Source organism: Canis aureus, chromosome 18 (genome assembly GCF_053574225.1).
Source record: "Canis aureus isolate CA01 chromosome 18, VMU_Caureus_v.1.0, whole genome shotgun sequence".
In the NCBI taxonomy this organism is placed as follows: Eukaryota; Metazoa; Chordata; class Mammalia; order Carnivora; family Canidae; genus Canis; species Canis aureus.
Window position 1 is genome coordinate 57,806,769 of NC_135628.1, and position 19,829 is coordinate 57,826,597.

Below are 19,829 nucleotides of genomic sequence, written 5' to 3' on the forward strand. Positions count from 1 at the left end.
GTGGCATGGCTTAGGGGCATATTAAGGCCATTCACCACAATAGAAAACACATGTGGCTGCTCAGGAAAGGGTCAGATACAGGAGTCACATGACTCTGGAAATCGGGCGGGGGGTTGGGGGGGGCTGAAGGTAGTCAGGGCAGGAGACCTGGGATCATCCAGGAAGAGAAGAGGGGGGGCCAAGGTAAGAACCCAGGGGGTACAGCAGATGAAGAGGAATGAGAGTGAGCATAGAATGGAAAGGAACGGTAAGAGGAGGGCGAAGAAAGGAGGGCTGTGTGATGGGAAGCCAAGGCAAAGAGGCGTCTCAAGAATGTGGAAATGACTTTTGCCCATTTCATGATTGGATTGTTTGTTTCTTTGCTGTTGAGTTTAATAAGTTCTTTATAGATCTTGGAAACTAGCCCTTTATCTGATGCGTCATTTGCAAATATCTTCTCCCATCCTGTAGGTTGTCTTTGAGTTTTGTTGACCGTATACTTTGCTGTGCAAAAGCTTCTTATCTTGATGAAGTCCCAATAGTTCATTTTTGCTTTTGTTTCTTTTGCCTTCGTGGATGTATCTTGCAAGAAGTTACTGTGGCTGAGTTCAAAGGAGGGTATTATGCTGAGTGAAGTAAGTCAATCGGAGAAGAACAAACATTATATGTTCTCATTCATTTGGGGAATAAAGATAATAGTGAAAGGGAATATAAGGGAAGGGAGAAGAAATGTGTGGGAAATATCAGAAAGGGAGACAGAACATAAAGACTCCTAACTCTGGGAAACGAACTAGGGGTGGTGGAAGGGGAGGAGGGTGGGGGTGGGGGTGAATGGGTGACGGGCATTGAGGGGGGCACTTGACGGGATGAGCACTGGGTGTTATTCTGTATGTTGGTAAATTGAACACCAATAAAAAATTAATTTATTAAAAAAGAATGTGGAAATGAGTAGTGCTGCCAGTGGGTTAAGTGGGAAGGGGCCTACAAAGTGCTCATTCACTTTGCCTGTGTGAGGGTGATTGGAGACCTTGGCCCGTGCGGTTTTGTGAAGTGGCAAGGCAGGAGCCTAACTGAAGCGGCTGAAGAGTGGATGGGAGGTGAGCAAGGGGGCACTAAAGGATGGAAAAGCAACTCTGCAGTAGCTTGGTTCTCCAGGGCAACTAGCTGTAGCTAAAGGAACACGTGGGACTGAGGAAATGAAGAGACCCATGGCCCCGCACAGCTGGGGCACTGGCAGGGTGCAGGATGACGGCGGGGAGGGACTGGTTGAAATCCCAGGCGAAGAGGGCAGGAGGGATGGTCCCCCAGCAGGGGCCCTGAGTGTGGAAAAGAAGCAGTCCGCCTCGGAGACCCGATTGAAGGGCAATGAGGACGGACAGGTGCAGAAGGCTGAGAAGGTGAATGTCTGATGGCTTCTGCTTTGCCTCGGAAGTGCAGGAGCAAAGCATCTGCTGAGAGTGAGGATGAAGGAGTTGGAGGCTGGAGGAGACGATGAGGATGTGGTAGCCAAGAGGGGGGCACTGAAAGGCAGTACAGAACAAGGCCCTGGAATACCACCAGGCCCAGTTCAGAGTTGACTCTGGAAAGGTACTAGCATGGGTGGTGGTGGGGCCTCCCCCAGCCCATCAGTAGCTCAAGGGCAGGAGCAGTTTGAACTCTTTCAGCCGTGTTTGAGCACCAATCACACACCAGGCTTCGGATCCCCTCTCTGACTTTATGCTTCAGCAGTTATAACTCTGCTTTCCCCGGTGGGCTATGCTCACCTTTGCCTTTGGAATTTTGTACACGTTGCCCTTTTGCCTGCAGTGTGCTTCTTGGTCCTCTTTTCCTGCCCTTCTCCTTTGCCAGAGTAAAGCAGTTACTTGGGTTTCAGCTTGGTTTCTTTCCCCCCCCAGCAAGCCTTTGCTAACCTCCTAATCCCCTCTAGAACTGGCATAAAATGGATGCCCTGCTTATAGTCAAAGCACCCTGCTACTTGTTTTACAATATTTATCAAACTACTGAAATTGCTTGTGTACTTGTCTGTCTCCCAGATTGAATTGTAAATCTTTTAAGGACAGGTACCATGTCTTATTCATGATTCTGTCCACCGAGCCCTCACATACTGGCTGGCATGTGCCTGGCATGCTATAAAGATTTTTATCCCAAATGAATGGTTAGCATGACACAATCCCTGCCTCAGCGCAGTGGTTGTTGGTGAACCCTATTCAGGTTTGGGTGTCTGTTGGTCGTTTGAGTCAGGGGATGAAGTAGACATTAAAATGGCTCAGGGGATCCCAAGTAGGGAAGGAAGTGGGAGGAGACAGACTCTGAGAAAGGGAAGGATGAATAGACTGGGGATTTTGTTGTCATCACAGAATAAGGTCGATAGTGGTTGGAAAGGTTGTAGGATCACAGAGAATACTAGGTTCTGAGGTTTCTAAGGTGGAACAGTTGAGCATGATGACTCGGTCCAGGGCAAGGCCATGGGAGCCAGGGGCTGAAGCTGAGTAGAGATTAACTTCAAGTGTCTGGAGTTGAGAAAGAAACATGTCTATGTTCATGTGGTTGGGAGTGGTAGGGGAATTGACTGGCCATCCTTAGGCTCTGAAGCCACTAAGATCAAGTAGGGCTTGTAAAGGTTTGAAAATGACCGAAGATCAGAAGGGAAAAGCATGATACTGATAAGTGGCTAGAACTTCAGCGGAGATGAGAGGGGGTCATCATGGGGAGGCTTACCTTGGGGATCTGGGAAAGTGCTGACTGGCGTGGCCCGTCTCTGTATCAGTGGCTATGCTGAAACACCGACATTTACCTACTATTGGTCAGGGGTGCAACATCTTCTCATATCCAGGAAATAGAGGGGGTGGGTGAAGTGAACTTCAGAGGTTTAGATGGAAAGTTTTGGAGGGAAGGAGACATTCTCACCTCTGATCCTTCCCAGGCCTTATACAAGAAGTTGGCACTTAAATAAAGTGAGTGTCTTTCCTCCATTTGTAAATAGGTTGTCGTGTATGGAAGAATGAAACCTTAAGGTGTGGAATTTCCAACTTCATCAATTAGTGGAAACAACTGTCATTTATTGGCTTTACGCTTGCTATAGTTTTAGACAAGGCACTAAGAACTTTAATATACCTTTTGTTTTCATTCTCCTTAGATCATTAAGAGAAGATAATATTAATAAGATAATAATAAGAATATTTCCTATTTACAGATGAGGAATATGAGGCTCAGAGAAAACTTTATTTCCCCAAAGTCGTTAACTCAAAATGGTAGATCTAGGGTTCAAACCAGGTGTGTGTGTAGGGAAAAAAAAACAGGTCTGTGCAGCCCCACAGCCTGTGGACTATCTCCATATGAATGAGATTTGCTTCCCTGGGCTGGTAGAAATGATGAGGGGCTGAGGCAGGGGCAGGAGGCATAGCACAGAGAAACTCTTTCTAGTAGCATGAACCTATATACGTACAGCCTCAGTACCAGCAGCCTGAGCAGCATTGTTAGCTCCTGAATTAATAAAGAACTGGAAAGAATATTTTGCCATCATTGTCCACATGTTAGTCATGGTTAGTTACATTGGTGGGACTGCTGGGACTACTGGATTTTGTGTCCTCAGCCGATGTTTTTGGTAATGTGTTGGTCATTCTAGAGTTAAAGGCAATGCAGACATAACACCGACCTACCTACCTGCTGTCTCTTCTGTTGGTTATTTCTGGGGAAAGGGCATGTTGACTCATTCCTGGCTCAGGGTGCCCTACAGACCAAGGGCCAACCTCCTTATGGCAGTGACTATGGCCCTTTTAATAAATCTTGTAAATTGTAGGAATCCAGTAGAATTAGTCAACACAAAGCAAACTGAGAACCTGCCCTCCCTCCTACCCTCCCCCCCACAAGAATACCACATGTAGCAAAGGAATTGCCTTAATTTGGATATAAGCATCCTTTGGGGTGGAGGCCTGTAGTCTAAGAGTGGTTAGAATTTCCCTAGAGTCAGACAGATTGAAGTTTGTATTCTGGCTCTGTCATATAGTGGCTATGTGGTTTCAGGAGAGTTAACCCCTGTAAGCCTAGTTTCTTCATCTGTAAAATGTAACGGACAGTACCTACCTCAGGATTGTCAGGAGGATTCAGTGAGTTGATCATTGAGAGCTCTCAGTGCTTAGGACAGAGACGCACTCAGTCACTGTAGCTATCACCACTAATGGTGATGCTTCCGTTACCATTGTGTTGGCTTCACTTTGAATAGCTGATACAAGTGACCACCTGAAAATTCAGTGGCAATAAAAACACTGAATTGATGGATATTTCATTATATGTCCTATGTTTGGGTCCTCAACACAGTATTTTCCTTAGGGCTGAAAAATTCTGAAGGGCTCAGCCCCCGAGTATGTAAGTTAGTGCTGTGAGGTAGACTATTATTTTTTAAAAGAGATTTATTTATTTATTTGAGAGAGAGCATGTGCATGTGAGCATGAGTAGAGGGAGGGGCAGAAAGAGGGAGAGAGAATCTCAAGGAGACTCCCTCCCTGCTGAGTGTGGATCCTGATGTGGGGCTTGAGCTCACAATCCCGAGATCATGACCGTAGCCAAAATCAAGAGTCAACACTTAACCAACTGAGCCACCCAGGCACCCCTGGACTGTTTTTCTTCTAATAGAAGTCTTTTGTCCACCTCTCTGTTGTTTTTCTTTTTTCTTTTTCTTTTTTTTTTTTTGCAGGAGGAATTTGATGGGGTCCTGAGAGAGGAGGTCGTGGCCAATGCCCTTCACCAGTTGGGGCGCTCAGGCTCTGGGACTGAGCAGGTCTACCTCAATCTAGTTTTATCAGTGAGTATGACAAGATCACCATGAGCTGACTAGCTCCATCTTGATGCTGGTTGGACCATATCTATTTTTTCTGGTATTCCTACTTTTGTGGTGGCCCCAGATCTCAGAGTCTTTCATTCGATGGAGACTGGTGATGAGAGTTATTTACATAATGCAAGGCATCAAAGAGACCTGGACAGGCCAGTCATCAGCCTCCGAATTCCTTTGTTTTCATTCCCTTCAGTCTGTTTCTTTCATCTTAAGTAGTCTATATTATAGTAATCAATGCTTTCTTTCCAGAAGTTGAATTTGACTCTGTGAAACCCAGAGTCTTTAAGAATTCTTTAAGAATTTTCTCTCTGATCAGTGCCAGGACTAAAGTTAATATCTAAATCCAAGGGAAAAAAGTACATTGGTATTGACTCCCCTCCCCCCCCCACCTCCACCAAGTATGTCAAGAAATAAGTAGCTTTGGGCCGTTGTTCACTTTCCAAAAGATACCCATTATTAAAGAAGAAACATGCTGTTATTCATCAATTTTCAATATATCAATACTAACACATAATCTTGGCTTTGCTTTTATCCTAAGAGGAGCTGTAAGAGCAAAGTACTCATTGTATTTCAGATTCTTTCTTCCTTTTGTTTCTCTATAGTCTGAGAAAAATAATTTAACTCTTTTTTGCTTCCTTATATTGTAAAGTATTAAATATTCCTTGGAGATCCACACAGTAAATGCAGATACATAGGTAAGAACACACTGAAATTTTGCTTGTGTACTGTAATTTGGCTAAAGTTTATATATAATTCACAGGAAGCAAAGCATATACAACTCATAATCTTGTTCCATCTTGGATTTGAACTAGTCAACTATCCAAGAAATGTTAAGCTCTTTTCACCTGTTCTGGTTTCATGGCATATCCTTCGAGGACAGCATTATTAAGGCTGTAATCTTTTCCCATTGTCACTTTTTAACATTTTATGGCTGACTCAGCCATTTAAGCAGTAAATTTCGGGAGCATCCTGTGTGCATTGCCCTATGTTAGGCATTGGAATGGTAGATAATTCCAGCATCTAGTACATCCCCACACAAGTCCACTTCAATCAATATTCTACTTACGTATGTAGTGCTATGCCTTAAATTGATCTGCCAAAAAAAAAAAAAATCCTTTAAATCTTATTTCAGCTAGGTGTACTGACGTTTAACTTACTTTGCCCCTGACCTCCCTGCATTTGAGCTCTTACATGTTGAATTACTTTGCCTTTATAACCTGTATTACTGAATAGACTTTCTTAGGGTTGCCTGGTTTGGTGATTTTTTTTTTTTTCACTCTTTTATGTTACATGTTATTTTTTTTTACCTTTTATTACTTAAGTACATACCCTCTTTCCTACCAAAATCATTAGTTTCTTAAGGGCATGGTACAGCTCTCCCCCATCATTATGTTGTATTTCTCATCATGCACAATGCCTTGTACGTGATAGATATTCTTTCATATTTATCACGCTATTCTTGTGGCCTTCATTAAACATTTTTATCATTATATTTGAGAACTTGCTTATCATGGTACTTCTTTGGCTGGCTTTTTCTGATTCTGACATTGCAACATAAACCAGTGATAAGAATCTGTCCCAAGGGACCAAATTCCCCTCCAACGCATCCTAAAGTTCTCTAGAGGCAAGATTTCATAGAAAGAATCTTGGAGAAGGATTCAGGAGACTTGGATCTGCTTGTCTCTTGCTAATTTGCTGTGTGATTTTAGATCATTTACATCCTTGTCTGTCCCTCATATTCCTCATCTCCAAATTGGGAACAGTCTGCCTTACACATCTCAGTTTTATTTGATCAGATGAGATCACTGTGAAGGAGCTTTGAATAGGACTGTGTGAAAGTGTAGGTGACAGTGTCATTAATGATCTGATGACGGGTGAGATCTCTTTAGCGTTTCATTTAAATTCTAGGCATCTGCCTTTTCTATTAGAGAAAGGCTTTGGCCTCACTGCTATTATGTGGAGTTTTTCTTTTTTCTCTTTAATAATAAAACTCCGCTCTAAAGGTCTACAAGACACTGGTTTAATTTGCCTTTTTATGTTGTATTTGTTCTTGCTAATATTACTAATTTTCCAAGCTAATTTTCTTCTTCAGACAAATGCACTTTTAAGATGGGTTTGTCGTCTGCTTTGAGATCCTGTTAGTAGGCTTCAGATCTAATTCTCTCACTTAACTATTCAACTTTTACCGTAAGTAAGTATACTTTTGCTATAACTACTATGCTTTTATTGTAAGTATGGTATACTATAAGTATACTATACTATCCTTACTACATCTCCAGAAATTCTGGATTTCTTTCTGTCCACTATTATTTGTAGGTGTCCGGAGACAGCTGAGTACTAACCTGTTAAAGCAACATTAAATCTTTTTGCCTTTTATTTTCTCAGAATTGTGACTTAATTGACATTAGCATTCTCTGTGAATATGTTCACCTACAGAAGTTGGATCTTTCAGTCAATAAAATTGAAGGTATGTAATTTTCATTCTAGTAGATTGATGGATCATTCAGTTCTTTTGAAATTTGAGCTTTGCAGTATGTAATATATTAATACTACAAAACTTGATATAAGTGCTATTGCAGATCCGTTTACATATTGATGCTCTATTTTGCATGTACAAAAAAAAATGTCACCACAAGTGATGAGTAAATGGAGAGATACCGGTCAGCAAACACGCAACATTACACTATGGTTAAAATGTACTCAGTGATGAAGAGTATCCCGTGAAATGTTTGCTTTGTTTTTTCCTTGTAAGAGATGGCTCATTACTTCTTTAATTCTTCCTGAATATTTGATGATTCCCCCTGTCTTTCCCGCTATTAGTTTATTCAGTACAGATGAATTAGACCTGTCCCCGCCCCCACTTTTTCCTTTAATGGATTCTTTATTTTGCGTTTACATTTTAATTCTGGCCGGCTGCTTCTTCCTTGAGCGCCAGGGATTCACACATTTGTTTTTTCCTCTCTTTCACTGTCTCTATACATGTAGTGATTCTTTGAACTCCACCATTTGTAGTTCTCTGCAGCTTATCTGTTGTGACATCTTGCTCACATTTAATGAAATTAGTCACATTTTCTTCGAAACTTGGTTCCTGTTCCTAATTTTCTGATCTTATTTGAAGTTAAGGTGTCCAATTTCTTTTCTTTAGACTTGGAGGTAAGTCAGCAGTTGTTATTTCCAACCTGCTTTCTTTGCTGATCTGATCCTCTTTCCACTCGGTTCTTTAGTCTTTTTTTATGATGGTTAAATGTTGCTGAGATGGTTTTCTCTGGCTTGTTTTTGACTTCTTCCCCTCCTAGGAGCAATAATTAAAAACCAGGTTTGTTTCTCAGTGACCAAGAAATAGTCCAGCATAGTTTATTCCTCTAATGCTACTGTTTGTGAGTTATTTTTTTCTAGTTTTATACATTTTTTTAAAATGGAAAATAACAAACATATGCATGAGAAACTAGTGTAATGAAGATTCAGGTTCAATATTTATCAGCCCATAGCCCATCTGGTTTCACCTATACTCCCTGGCCACCTTCTCCAGGGTTATTTTATTTTATTTTATTTATTTTATTTTATTTTTTTAATAATAAATTTATTTTTTATTGGTGTTCAATTTACCAACATACAGAATACCACCCAGTGCTCATCCCGTCAAGTGCCCCCCTCAGTGCCCGTCACCCATTCACCCCCACCCCCCGTCCTCCTCCCCTTCCATCACCCCTAGTTCATTTCCCAGAGTTAGGAGTCTTTATGTTCTGTCTCCTCCAGGGTTATTTTAAAGATTTATTTATTTGAGAGAGAGAGAGAGAGAGAGGTGGGGGGAGGGAGCACTAGCAGGAGTGGGAGGTGACAGAGGCAGAGGGAGAAGTAGACTCCTTGCTAAGCAGAGAGCCTGACTGGGGGCTCAATCCGAGCTCCCTGGGATCATGACTCAAGCTGAAGGCAGACACTTAAACAAATGAGTCACCCCGGCACCACCACCCACACACCAGGGTTATTTTAAAGCAAATCTCAAATATCCCGTCATCAGAAAGAGTGTTGTAGTGTTACTGGCAGGAGCTGCCCTGCACCTCACCACTCCCAAGTTGGTTTCCTTCCTGGGAAAAGGAATTGCAATGAGATGGGAGGCTGCAACAATGCTTAGTACTGGAGAAGAGCAAAGAGAGGTGGTGGCTTCACGCCCTGCTAACTTGAGCTGGAACTCCACAGTTGTGAATGGAGCTTTCTTCCTCAGATCTGTCATCTTTAATCTTTTTAGGGCTCATTTTCTTAGCTCATTGAGTGCTTGAGAACCTACTGGGTGTAAGGCACAGTTATTTTTCTTTTCATGAGAACAACTTCATTAATGTTCTGATGTTGACCAGATTTCAACTTGCATCGGAATCACTTAGGGGTCCTGTGAAAACACAGCTGGCTTGCCCCACTCTCAGGTTCTGATTCTGTAGCTCTGGGGTGGGACCAGAGAATTCGCATTTCTAATTAGTTCCCCTGGGAAGCAGATGTTCCCTATCCTGGACCACACTTTGAGAACCACCCTTGTAGTCGCAAGGAGCTCCTGCCATCTGGTGGACACGGAGGTCACTGCACCAAGTAGGGATCAAGGGCCTGCAGGAGGTGGAAGCCCAGCACCCTAGACCATGCATTTTGTGCTGTCCCAGTGAGTTGAAAGGATTGGTCATCTACAAAGTTGGGCTGTACTTGCCATTTCCTTAGCTCTATGTCCCTGCTAGCAGCTGCTTCTGCTTCAAGACAGCTCCATGGTCCAGCACTTACCTGCCCACAGAAAGGTGAGCTCCGAGGAGGTATGGGGGTCAGTGGATGTTAATAGAGTTGACTGACTGATAGAGACATAGAGCTGAGCTCAGAAAGGATGAATAGGCAAGACTGTAATGACAGTTTCTCCTTAGGTTTCCTTTTCTGGGCAGTCTTCCTTGATTCGCTCATTAATTCCCGCCAAAGCATTCCTGTCCCAGCGTATTGTCTGTCCTAGAACAATTCTATAAAGACAAGCTAAAGAAGGGCGTGATCTAGACCAGAGAAATGATGTAGAATTTGGTGTAATCTTGAGAAAGAAAGATGTAGGGGCAGGAGCTGGGCTGAGGGGGGTGGCTCATGGTGCCAGGACAGGAGCCCAGATGCTGGCCTGGCTCCCTTCTCCGAGGCTGGGGTGCATCTGCTACCTGGCGACAGGTTTAAGTGGTCCCCTTGGTTCTTTGGCTGTGGTGGCTCCCTTCTCCCACTAGCCTTCCTCTGGGGGGGCCGTAATAGCTGGTTCCATGACCTGGAATGGAAAGGGAGGGAGACAGTATGATTATTATTATTATTATTACTGTTTGCAGGTGGAGGCAGGAGTTCCTGCTAGAAACAGGGCCGTAAATCGTCTTCCGGTGATTCTCCCGGAGTCTAATTGATCCTGCTGCCCCTATGCCTCTGCCGTAAAGGGGCAGAGAAAGGCAACACAGTACTACACCATTTTTTTGTTTTATCCATACTGTCATTAGAGCCCCGTCACTTTTCACTTCATACTCCAGGTTCAGAATATTTGCTTGGGGTAAAGTGCAAAACTTAGCCATACTTTGGAACCAGCCCAGAGCCAAAGGAAAATAATAGCAATAATTTAAATCACTTCAAATGATTAATGAGATTTAGGATCAAGTGCAACTGAGGCAACGTTTAATTTATAACAAACTTCAGTCACTCAAGGGCTAATTATCAAGGGCATCATCGATGGCTTTCGTTTCTCGTCCCTTCCTCCAAGGCTGGTTCTTTCTGATGCATTCGAGCTGGTAGCTCATGGGAGAGGGAGCTGGGACCTGGAGGAAACACCAGTCACTTGAAGAGTTGGGAGAAGAAGGGAGGTCCTGGGGAAGAAGGTCAGATTAGGAGCTTATGGGGAGTTTTTCTACACTCAGTGTGTTTCATGCATTCTCATTTTTTTTCATTTCACTTGCTTCGAATAATTCAGAAGTGCTTGCAACTGGTGTACTGAGACAATGCCCTGATGTAACGTAAGCTGTTTCTAATGACCTAGTCTAATTTTGATGATGTTGGCTTACCTTATTTTGTATTTCTCTTCCCTCCAGATTTGTCTTGTGTGAGTTATATGCCTTACCTTCTAGAACTTAATGCTTCGCACAATAAGCTGACGACATTCTTCAATTTCAAGCCACCCAAGAATCTCAAGGTAGACTTGATCAATACATTTGTTACTCATGTGAACTGGCCTGCAAAGTATGTTAACAAGCAGAACAACGCTCAGATTGAGAATTTGGGCAGCCTAAGATATAGGCGTAAATAGTATAAATGTCTGGAATGAAATATAAAGGGGTTTGGGTATCACTTATTTATGAAAAAGAGAGATGGTCCATCTGCAGATAATCTTTGTAGGAGGCTTTGCTAAACATAGTGTTCAGGCTAAAGAACTAACTTCTGTCTCTCTCCCACAGCTAACTACTAGTCATTATTTGTATATTTTTTGTATAGTACAATTGTATACCTGGAAAATGTGTAAAGATTTCTTTGGGCACTCAAATTTTGCCCTTTTATTTGGATAAATAAACCTTTTCTTTTTCCAACAATGATTTCAGATCTTGCTTCTCTGAAACACAGGATTAAACTCTGAACAGTAGTTGATGGAGCAGCTGGCTCTAGATTGTGTCTCATGCTTTATTTAATGTGGATACAGATCACCTGGGGTTCTTGTGAAACTAGGGATTCTGACCCAGCAGGTCTGAAGTCAGGCCTGAGACTGGTTTCTAACAGCCTCCCAGGTGATGCCACTACTGGTGGTCCATGGGCCACACTGAAGCAGAGAGGTTATAGGCTCGTGGTTCCCAGTCTCTTCTGCACATTGCAATCACCTGGGGACTTTTAAAAACTACTCATGTCTGAATCTCACTGCCGAGAGTCTGATTCAGTGGTCCAAGGTGAGGCCTGGGCATGGAATTTTTAAAAGACCCCCAAGTGGCTCTAATGTGCTAACAAATTTGGAAGACATTGCTATGAGCTTGGGATTAGTGTTTTAGTGGACTAATGTATTTTATTAAATATTTTTAGGATTGGAGGTCACTTATTGCTTTTGATTATCTATTTTGTTTTATTTACAAACTAAATTAACTTAGATCCCAAGTATTCTACTGGGGCTTGCACATATATGAGAGTTTCTTTGAAATCAAGAATCTGACATCAGCCATACTGCCAGCAAAATGCTAATTTTTCTTCTGTTCACCCCATTTTTATCAGTAGTGCTTTTTTTCACCCTCTTTGAAATTATAGTTATTGCCAAGGTGACATTCCTTTGTCCAAATAAGCCACATGAGGTGCCTATTTGTACTGTGTGTGGGGCCACCTGGTCTCCAGGTTATCAGGAATTGTATTTGCATAGCTGTTTCATTTCTCCCCAAGTTGCCATCCCCTTCTGCTTTGTCCTGAGCCCCAGGGAAATGAGTTCTGGCAACTGTGTGACCCCTTCCTTGGGAAAAACTTCCTTGGAATTTCTTCCATTCACCCTCCCGTCCTGCTCCCCCAAGAAGACTTCCCCAATGCACAAAAACTTACCAGGTGCCCTGTCTTTAAGGTTCTGAGCTGCCAGCAAGTTAAGAGCAAATATATCGGGGACTGTAGAGAAGTCCCTGCAAAGTGCCAGACCACCCTGCTGATGTGTTCCAAGCTTGTGTGAGCTCTGCGTGAGCCTGGGAGTGGTGACCCAGGCTACCTGTGTATTCAGTGTGTTGTCTTATTTCATCCTCCCATTAAAGTTGGGAGGCAGCTGGGATGGTCTCATTTCACACATGAGGACTCCAGGGTACAGAAAGGGAAAATAACGTATTTCATCTTTGCAAAGAGGCAGCAGGGCTGAGATGGAACCCAAAGTCGGCCACCCAGAGCCTGTGTCTCTTCCCAGTAAACCAGGCATCCCACCCTCTTGAAAAGCTCTGCTTCCTGGTCCTCTTTGAGCTTGGTGCCACCAGCCACAGAAGGTGTACATTTCCTAAAGCACAGGGGCTTGTTCTCACACATTCTATTTCCCAGAATACTCTTGCTCTTAATAGGTACAGCAGGTTCAGCAGGTTCATTTGATGGATGGGACTTCCTGCAAGACTTCAGGGCCAGTGGAACCCTCGGGGGGAGTCAGAGCTCGGTCAGAACACTTTGGGGCCTCTCAACAAAGCTGGTATCACAGGTGCCCAGGGGAGGGTACAGTTGGACAGGAGCAGACACGAGAGGCGCAAGCACGAGAAGTGTTGATGAAAAAGTGTCAATTATAGTTACACCTAGATCATTATGTTTACTGCTAGTCCATCATTATCACATAGAAGACAAAAGCAAATATAATACTTTATTCCATCATGCTAAGCTGACTTCTTGTTTCAGCCGTGGTCTGCATTTGACACAGCTGCGGTTTATATACTGCATCAAATTTTGTATTCCAACTGTTTGGTCCTTTTATACTCATGATATTTTGTTTGCACTTGACTATTTCTTCATGGGGTTCACACACATGTATTTTACTGATATTGTGGTCCTGTTGCTGTATTGTGACCGCCTTAATCCGTTTTCTTCTCTTGCCACTTGAGTTTCCAACATGTTTTTTAGTATTCGGTATTTAGAGTTTTTAGTATGTAATACATTGATAAAATATTCTCAGTACATTTCTGGGAGTGAAATCACTCTTTTAAAGGGCACAAGAAAATTAGACTAGTGCTCATTAGATAATTATTTGATAGTTTTCCAAAAAATTATTACATGTGCCTAGGTGAGTTATCAATGCAGTTTTTAAAAAAAGTTTTTTTAAATCCTTTTTGTTCATCTTTTGCTCATGGGTGAATATTTAAACAAAGTTATTTCACGTTTTCTTTCGTCTCCTATTTTTGAATGGGAACAACTGATGTTGCTGAAAATGCTTTCCTAATATAGCCCATCTTGAGAAAGGGTGTTAAGTGGTTGAGATGTAGCTTGAGGGATGAATAGGAAAGATTTTTCTGGCACTTGGAAGGTGACACAGGAGAATATATTGAGAGAGAGTAGAAAAGGCAGAGAAAAGACCGGGCGCGTAAACTAGGTGAATGCACTTACCGGGCAGGAGAGGAAATGAAAGAAGTGGTGGTAAGAGCCGAATTGAGGTAAATCCTGAAGGAAGGAGAAGAAGGTCTGAAGTGGTTGCTGGAAATGGAGAGAGGGGCAGCATGGAAAGCCTAGGTGGTGGGGATGTTCGCAGCAGCTGCAGGGCAGGAGTCTCCTCCCTGGTACCCCTCAGACTGAACACACAAGGGTCCAGGCAGAAATCAAACAGATATGGATAGCTGTGTTAGCCTTGGCATATTTTCAGTCATGAATTCTAACCGCACATCCAGAAAGACCTCCTTGTGCGATTAATTACTGTCGTTAAGTGAACAAAAAATAAACTTTGACATCTTGTTCTCTTTTTCTCACCAGAAGGTGGATTTTTCCTACAATCAAATTTCTGAAATGCGTGATTTGTCGGCATACCAGGCTCTCACTAAACTAATTTTGGACAGTATCCTTTGAATGATTAAAGGGGAAATTTGGATAATAGGCCCATTAATAAATGTGTGCTTGGATGATATGGAGTGGTACCAGATAAGCAATTTACTGGAGATATGTGACTCATTTGAATGATTAAGAACTGCTCTTCACAAAATGAAGAAAGATATTTTATTTATCAAGGAGTAAGATTGTACGTCAGAGCTTGCCAAGAGTATCTTACACCTGAAAAGCTACATTAGACAGTCATTCTTCTGATGAATATAGGCTTCTTTTTAACTCCGGAACCAGATACGTTCTGTGTTAATTGACGGTTTTCTTCAAATTTATGTAAACTTGTGTTCTATTTTATATAAATTCAGTATCTGGAAATCCAGATATGACCAAAAGAAAGAGAAGTAATTTTTTTTTTTAATTTTACAAAAGAACTTACAGTAAGTTTGCTTTAAAGAGCAAGCTTCTTTGGTGTCTTTAAGATATACTTTCATTGTTTTTTGAAAAAAGCAAAACCAACAACTTATGATGAACAACCATCTTTAGGAACATATCCATTGCATGAGTCAGGCTCCCATGCAAACAGAACTTCTACTTTGAAGTAGGCACACTCCAGCTTCGAGAGCTGAAAGGGTTAATTGGGGATCTGTGACTTTAATGAGCTTGACTCTCTTTACACCAGAGACTGATGTTTTCTGGGTGATGAGGGAGCAGCGTCTTCTCTTTCTCAGTATCTTTCTACACACCTGAGGATTTTTTTTTTTTCGGGGCATAGTGGGGAATGCATTGATTGCTCTTGGGTGCCTCACTCCAGGGACGGGGCAGCAGTTAGAACACTTTTGTAATGAGGCTGAGATGTGGGGAGAACAGAAGGTATATTTTCTTGAAGACCTATTTTATTGGAAAAAACCTTTTTTCACGTATGATGGAAAACTTAGAACCTAGTGCCACGCTCTTTAGGACCTGTGTGTGAAAATTTACAGTTAGTGCACATTTAGAGGGTGCCCTTGAAGCGAGCAAGTTCTCCTAAATGTAGGCTAATGAGAAAATGGTCAAAATGAACGTGTTTCGACTGCAAACTGAAAGTAGTTCTCATTAGCAACACTTGTCCACTGAACTTTCACTTATGCTTGACAGTCCTACATACTGAATTTGCAAGGAGGTAGAGGCTGACCGCCCAGAAGCCACCTGGCTCAGAAATCCACTCAGGCCACAGGGAAGATTAATGGCATCAATATCAACATTGCCTGGAACTTCTTAGAAACGCGGCTCTGGGACACTACCTCAGACCTTTGAAATGGAAACCTGCATTTCTAACAAGACCCCAGGTGATGAAAGAGGAGTACAGGTTAAAGCTTGAGAGGCACTGGCCAAGAAGTCAGCTGCCCCCAAAACTACTAGCCAGAAGGGAGAGAGTGTCCAGAGCTCTATCTAATCTTCAGAGTGTACCCTGAAGGAGGGAGTGTACCCTAGTGGCAGTCTAGGCTCTGTCTTCCAGAAAACTTTTTTTTTTTTCTTTAAGATTTTATTTATTCATGAGAGACACAGAGGCAGAGATAGAGGCAGAAGCAGAGGGAAAAGCAGGCTCCCTGTGTGGAGCCTGATGCAGGATTCGATCCCAGGACCCTGGGATCATGACCCGAGCTGAAGGCAGATGCTGAACCACTTGAGCCACCCAGGGGTCCTGAAAACTATTCTTGTATATGCAGCATGGAACTGCCAGAGACAACCACTCAACAGTATTTTGGACTCAAAACAGAGGGTGCAGTTTAGAGCATTTCTTTATGGAAGACTTAATTTCTATGTGAATTTATTTTCCCATGTAAAGATCTGCTATGACTCTGTAAATGTCAGATATCATGAAGAAAAGAATTAGGTGGTGGTGGTAGTTGTTTTTTTTAACCTGACTTTAGGTGTAGCAACTCAATCTTATCTCCAAAGTATAAAAAGCTATGATTATTACATCAGAACCAGTTGAAATTGGGAACATGGACACATAATTAAAATGTAACATGGCATTGTTCCTCGCCCGTGTTTTTTAAAATGCAAATGAAAGTTGCCCAAACAAGCTACCCTTCATAAACTATTAATGAAATAAACTTCTTAGCTTACCATTTTGAGAAGATAGTAGGCTGGTTTTTAAACAGTACTGAATATGCTTCTTTTGTTCTGTTCAAGCGTGTCATACATATTGTGTATAATTATGTTATTAGATTAGATTTTTGAAAAGACTGCAAAGCTTTGTAATAGAATTTTTAAACAACTTTTTTTTTATGCCAGTACATTTGAAAACTTAGATGAAATGGATAAATTCCTAGAGAAATATACACCAAAATGCTAACTTGGAAATTGAAACCCTGAGTAGTCCTGTAATTATAAAAACAGTTCATATAAATTAAAGTCAATTAAATTAAGATCCTCATATAAAAAAAAAAACCCCACCATATCCAAGCTGTTAACAGATCTTCCAGTAATGAACAAATTCTTTCAAAGATTAGGAGTAGAAGGCATATTCACTATCCATTCCAATAAGATTACATTGCTATCGAAAAGCAGACAAGGAACAATAAGAGAAAATAACACTCCTTTCACTCGTGATCTAGGTATAAAAATCCTAAACAAATATTGGCAAATGGAATCTGAGAGTGTTTAAAAAAAAATACCCCATGACCAAGTTTGCCTACCTCATGAATGTAAGGATAGTTTAATATTAGGGAGCCAATCCATGTCATTATGTTAACAGATTAAGAGAAATATATGAGCTGTAGGTCTAGAAACTCAATAGATAAAAATAAAATCTAATTTATAATAACATTAATAAGCTAGTAATAGGGGATTTCTGCAACTTGATAATGTCTATAAAAATATTTGAAGCAGACTTTATCCTAATTGGAGACATGCTCTAAGCGTTCTTTAAAATTGGGAACAAGATCGAGATCTCTACAATTGCCTCTTGTATCCATCATTGTTTTGGAAGTTTTAGCACTATAAAGCAAGAGAAAAAAAAAATTGAAAGAATGAAGATGGAAAGAGAAGATAAAAGTCATTTTTTTTAAAAAAAGATTTTATTTATGTATTCATGAGAGATAGAGAGGCAGAGAGGCAGAGGGAGAAGCAGGCTCCACACAGGGAGCCTGATGCGGGACTCGATCCCAGGACTCCAAGATCATGCCCTGGGCTGAAGGCAGGCGCCAAACCGCTGAGCCACCCAGAGATCCCCCGACAAAAAGTCATTTTTTGCAAACAATATGATTGTCCATAGAGGATATCAAAAATAAGTTGCAATAAACTACTAGAAATAGTTTTGAGAGTTCAACAAAGTAGTTGGATATGACTTCAATAAACAGAAATCTATTGCGTTTTTCTACATCACAAGCAATTAGCACCACTTAAAACAGAGACCCCATTTATAAGAGCAATAAAAATCTTATTAATCATGAATAAGGCCTATGAGAGAAATCTAATAAAACTTTATCAAAGAGCATTAAAGACCTCACTAAAGAGAAGTATATCCCATGTTCTCAGGAAGATGGGAGAAGATGTATAAAAAGAGTTTTATAGAAAATGAGTCTGATAAGGCTAATGTACGTATGACTAGATGTCAGCCTCATTTGTATTCAGAGAAACACCCCAGACCACATGAGATCCTATATTATATCTATTCAATTGACAAAATACAAGAAATCTAAAAATGCCAAGTGTTGAAGAATATGTAGGTCAAGAGGATCTCCTTTTTTCTTCCTTCGTGCATGAAATCAGTTCAACCACTTTGGAGAGCAACTTTATACTCTTGCAAGGTTGAACATCCAAATTTCCTGTGGCCCTAGCACTTTCATTCCTTCATATGGGAAGTTTAGCATACGTGTATCTGGAGGCTTGTATAAGAATGCTCATAGGAACACTGCTTGTCGTAGTAAAAATATTGAAATAGTCCATGTGCTCATTGATAAGAGAAAGCACAAATTATGTTATAATAGCATAAGTGGTGAAAATGGATGAAAGATCTCTCCATGCAGCAGTAGGGATGCATCTTCATAAAATTAAATGTAATTTTGGTATAAAGCCAAAGGGAAAAGGGTAGAGGAAGTAGACAATTCACCATAGTGGTGATCTCCCAGAGAGAGGCATTGGGATGCACAGGAGAGACGTGCAGAGGTAGATGTAAGTTACTGCTCATGTTCTACTGCTTGGGCTGGAGGTGGGGGTCATTTCAAGAGTGTTCATTAGATTAAAAAAAAAAATACAAGCAGGCTACGTATGGGCAAATGCTGTCCCTGCATTCATTGAAAACGTTCTAAATCTGAAAATTATTAATTTCTTTAAAAACAGTTCTTTACCAAGCTTCAGACTCGAGCTGTGTCAGAATCCCCTGCAGGGCTTTGTTAAAACCCCTCTTGGCGGCTTCCGCCCTCAGAACTTCTGGTGGAGTAGGTCTGGGGAGGTACCTGAGAGTTCACATTTTTAACAAGTTCCCAGGTGATGACGATATTGCTGGTGTGAGGTGTGTACCTGAAGATTCTGTTTTATGCTGGCCAACCTGCCATGTTGTACCTTGCAGGACATGCTTTCCTGATCTGATGTCGTTCTGTGTGGCCTTTTTAGGAGTTTGGTTGTTACCTTTTTTATGCTTTTTATATTTGTTCAAGCTCTTTTAGTGGGTGTAACATGTCTTTTCTATTTGAGGGGAACAAGTGCACTTTTATTTAAAATATAGTTAAATAAAGTTGTAATTATTAATATCAAAGGCACTTATTTAAAATAAAAATAAGTCAATCCACCTGAAAATGCTTGACATTGTGATTATAGATTATATCAGTGCCTTGACGTGGATTGGTTACTGTAAGATAATCAACTTTTTGGTTTATCTTATGCTATTTTGTCATTCCATATGTGGATAACTGATAATCATCCTAAATCACAAGCTAGTGAACTTTGTCAAGGATAAGTAAATGTATTTCTTAAGAAGGGATGCTGTGTATTGTTTACCTATAAATAGTGACAGATTGCTCATTGGAACTTGTTTCATGATTATAAAATCATGGGGTTTTTAAAAAGTGATTCAGAGGCTTTTAAAATCCAGATTGGACTTTAGAGATTATCGACTACTAATAACTATTCTTTTATGGAAGGAAGAGCCTAAGACTCAGCGAGGCTCAGTGACTTGTCCAAGATCATTTGGTCAGTGGTTGAACTGAGATTAGTCCTCTAAATTCCATTGTTCTCCCCGTGCTGCAATTCACTGAGGAATTTCTCCTTTCATCACCTAGCCATTTAAAGCGTATGTGTGTTTCATTTCTCAGAGATTCACTACTATAGTGAAGAACATTTTTCACTGGTAAGGTGATACAGATCTTTCAGGATTGGTTTTGATTAAAGCTATCATTGGGGTTCTCTCTACTAAGAAAATGGTGATGGATTTCCTGTGTATTTCTCAGTAACTGTTTTTCTATACACCCAAACCATACTTTATGTTTGTAGACAAATGAATAAGAGCGAATACTGAACTAGTGAATAATTCATGTCAAGCTCTGCA

General features: G+C 41.2%; 1 protein-coding gene across 8 annotated transcripts in view; it reads left to right on the plus strand.

Annotated features, from left to right (window-relative positions):
* Positions 1 to 19,829, plus strand: part of LRGUK (leucine rich repeats and guanylate kinase domain containing) — a 109,584-nt gene that overhangs the window by 3,515 nt on the left and 86,240 nt on the right. For 7 of the 8 annotated variants that reach the window (XM_077857396.1, XM_077857397.1, XM_077857401.1 and 4 more), the window contains exons 2-5: positions 4,673 to 4,780; positions 7,196 to 7,277; positions 10,882 to 10,982; positions 14,234 to 14,315. In XM_077857396.1, coding sequence (XP_077713522.1) covers positions 4,673 to 4,780; positions 7,196 to 7,277; positions 10,882 to 10,982; positions 14,234 to 14,315 — 373 coding nt within the window. The remainder of the gene's footprint in view (positions 1 to 4,672; positions 4,781 to 7,195; positions 7,278 to 10,881; positions 10,983 to 14,233; positions 14,316 to 19,829) is intronic. The other variant, XM_077857398.1, reaches the window with a different exon arrangement.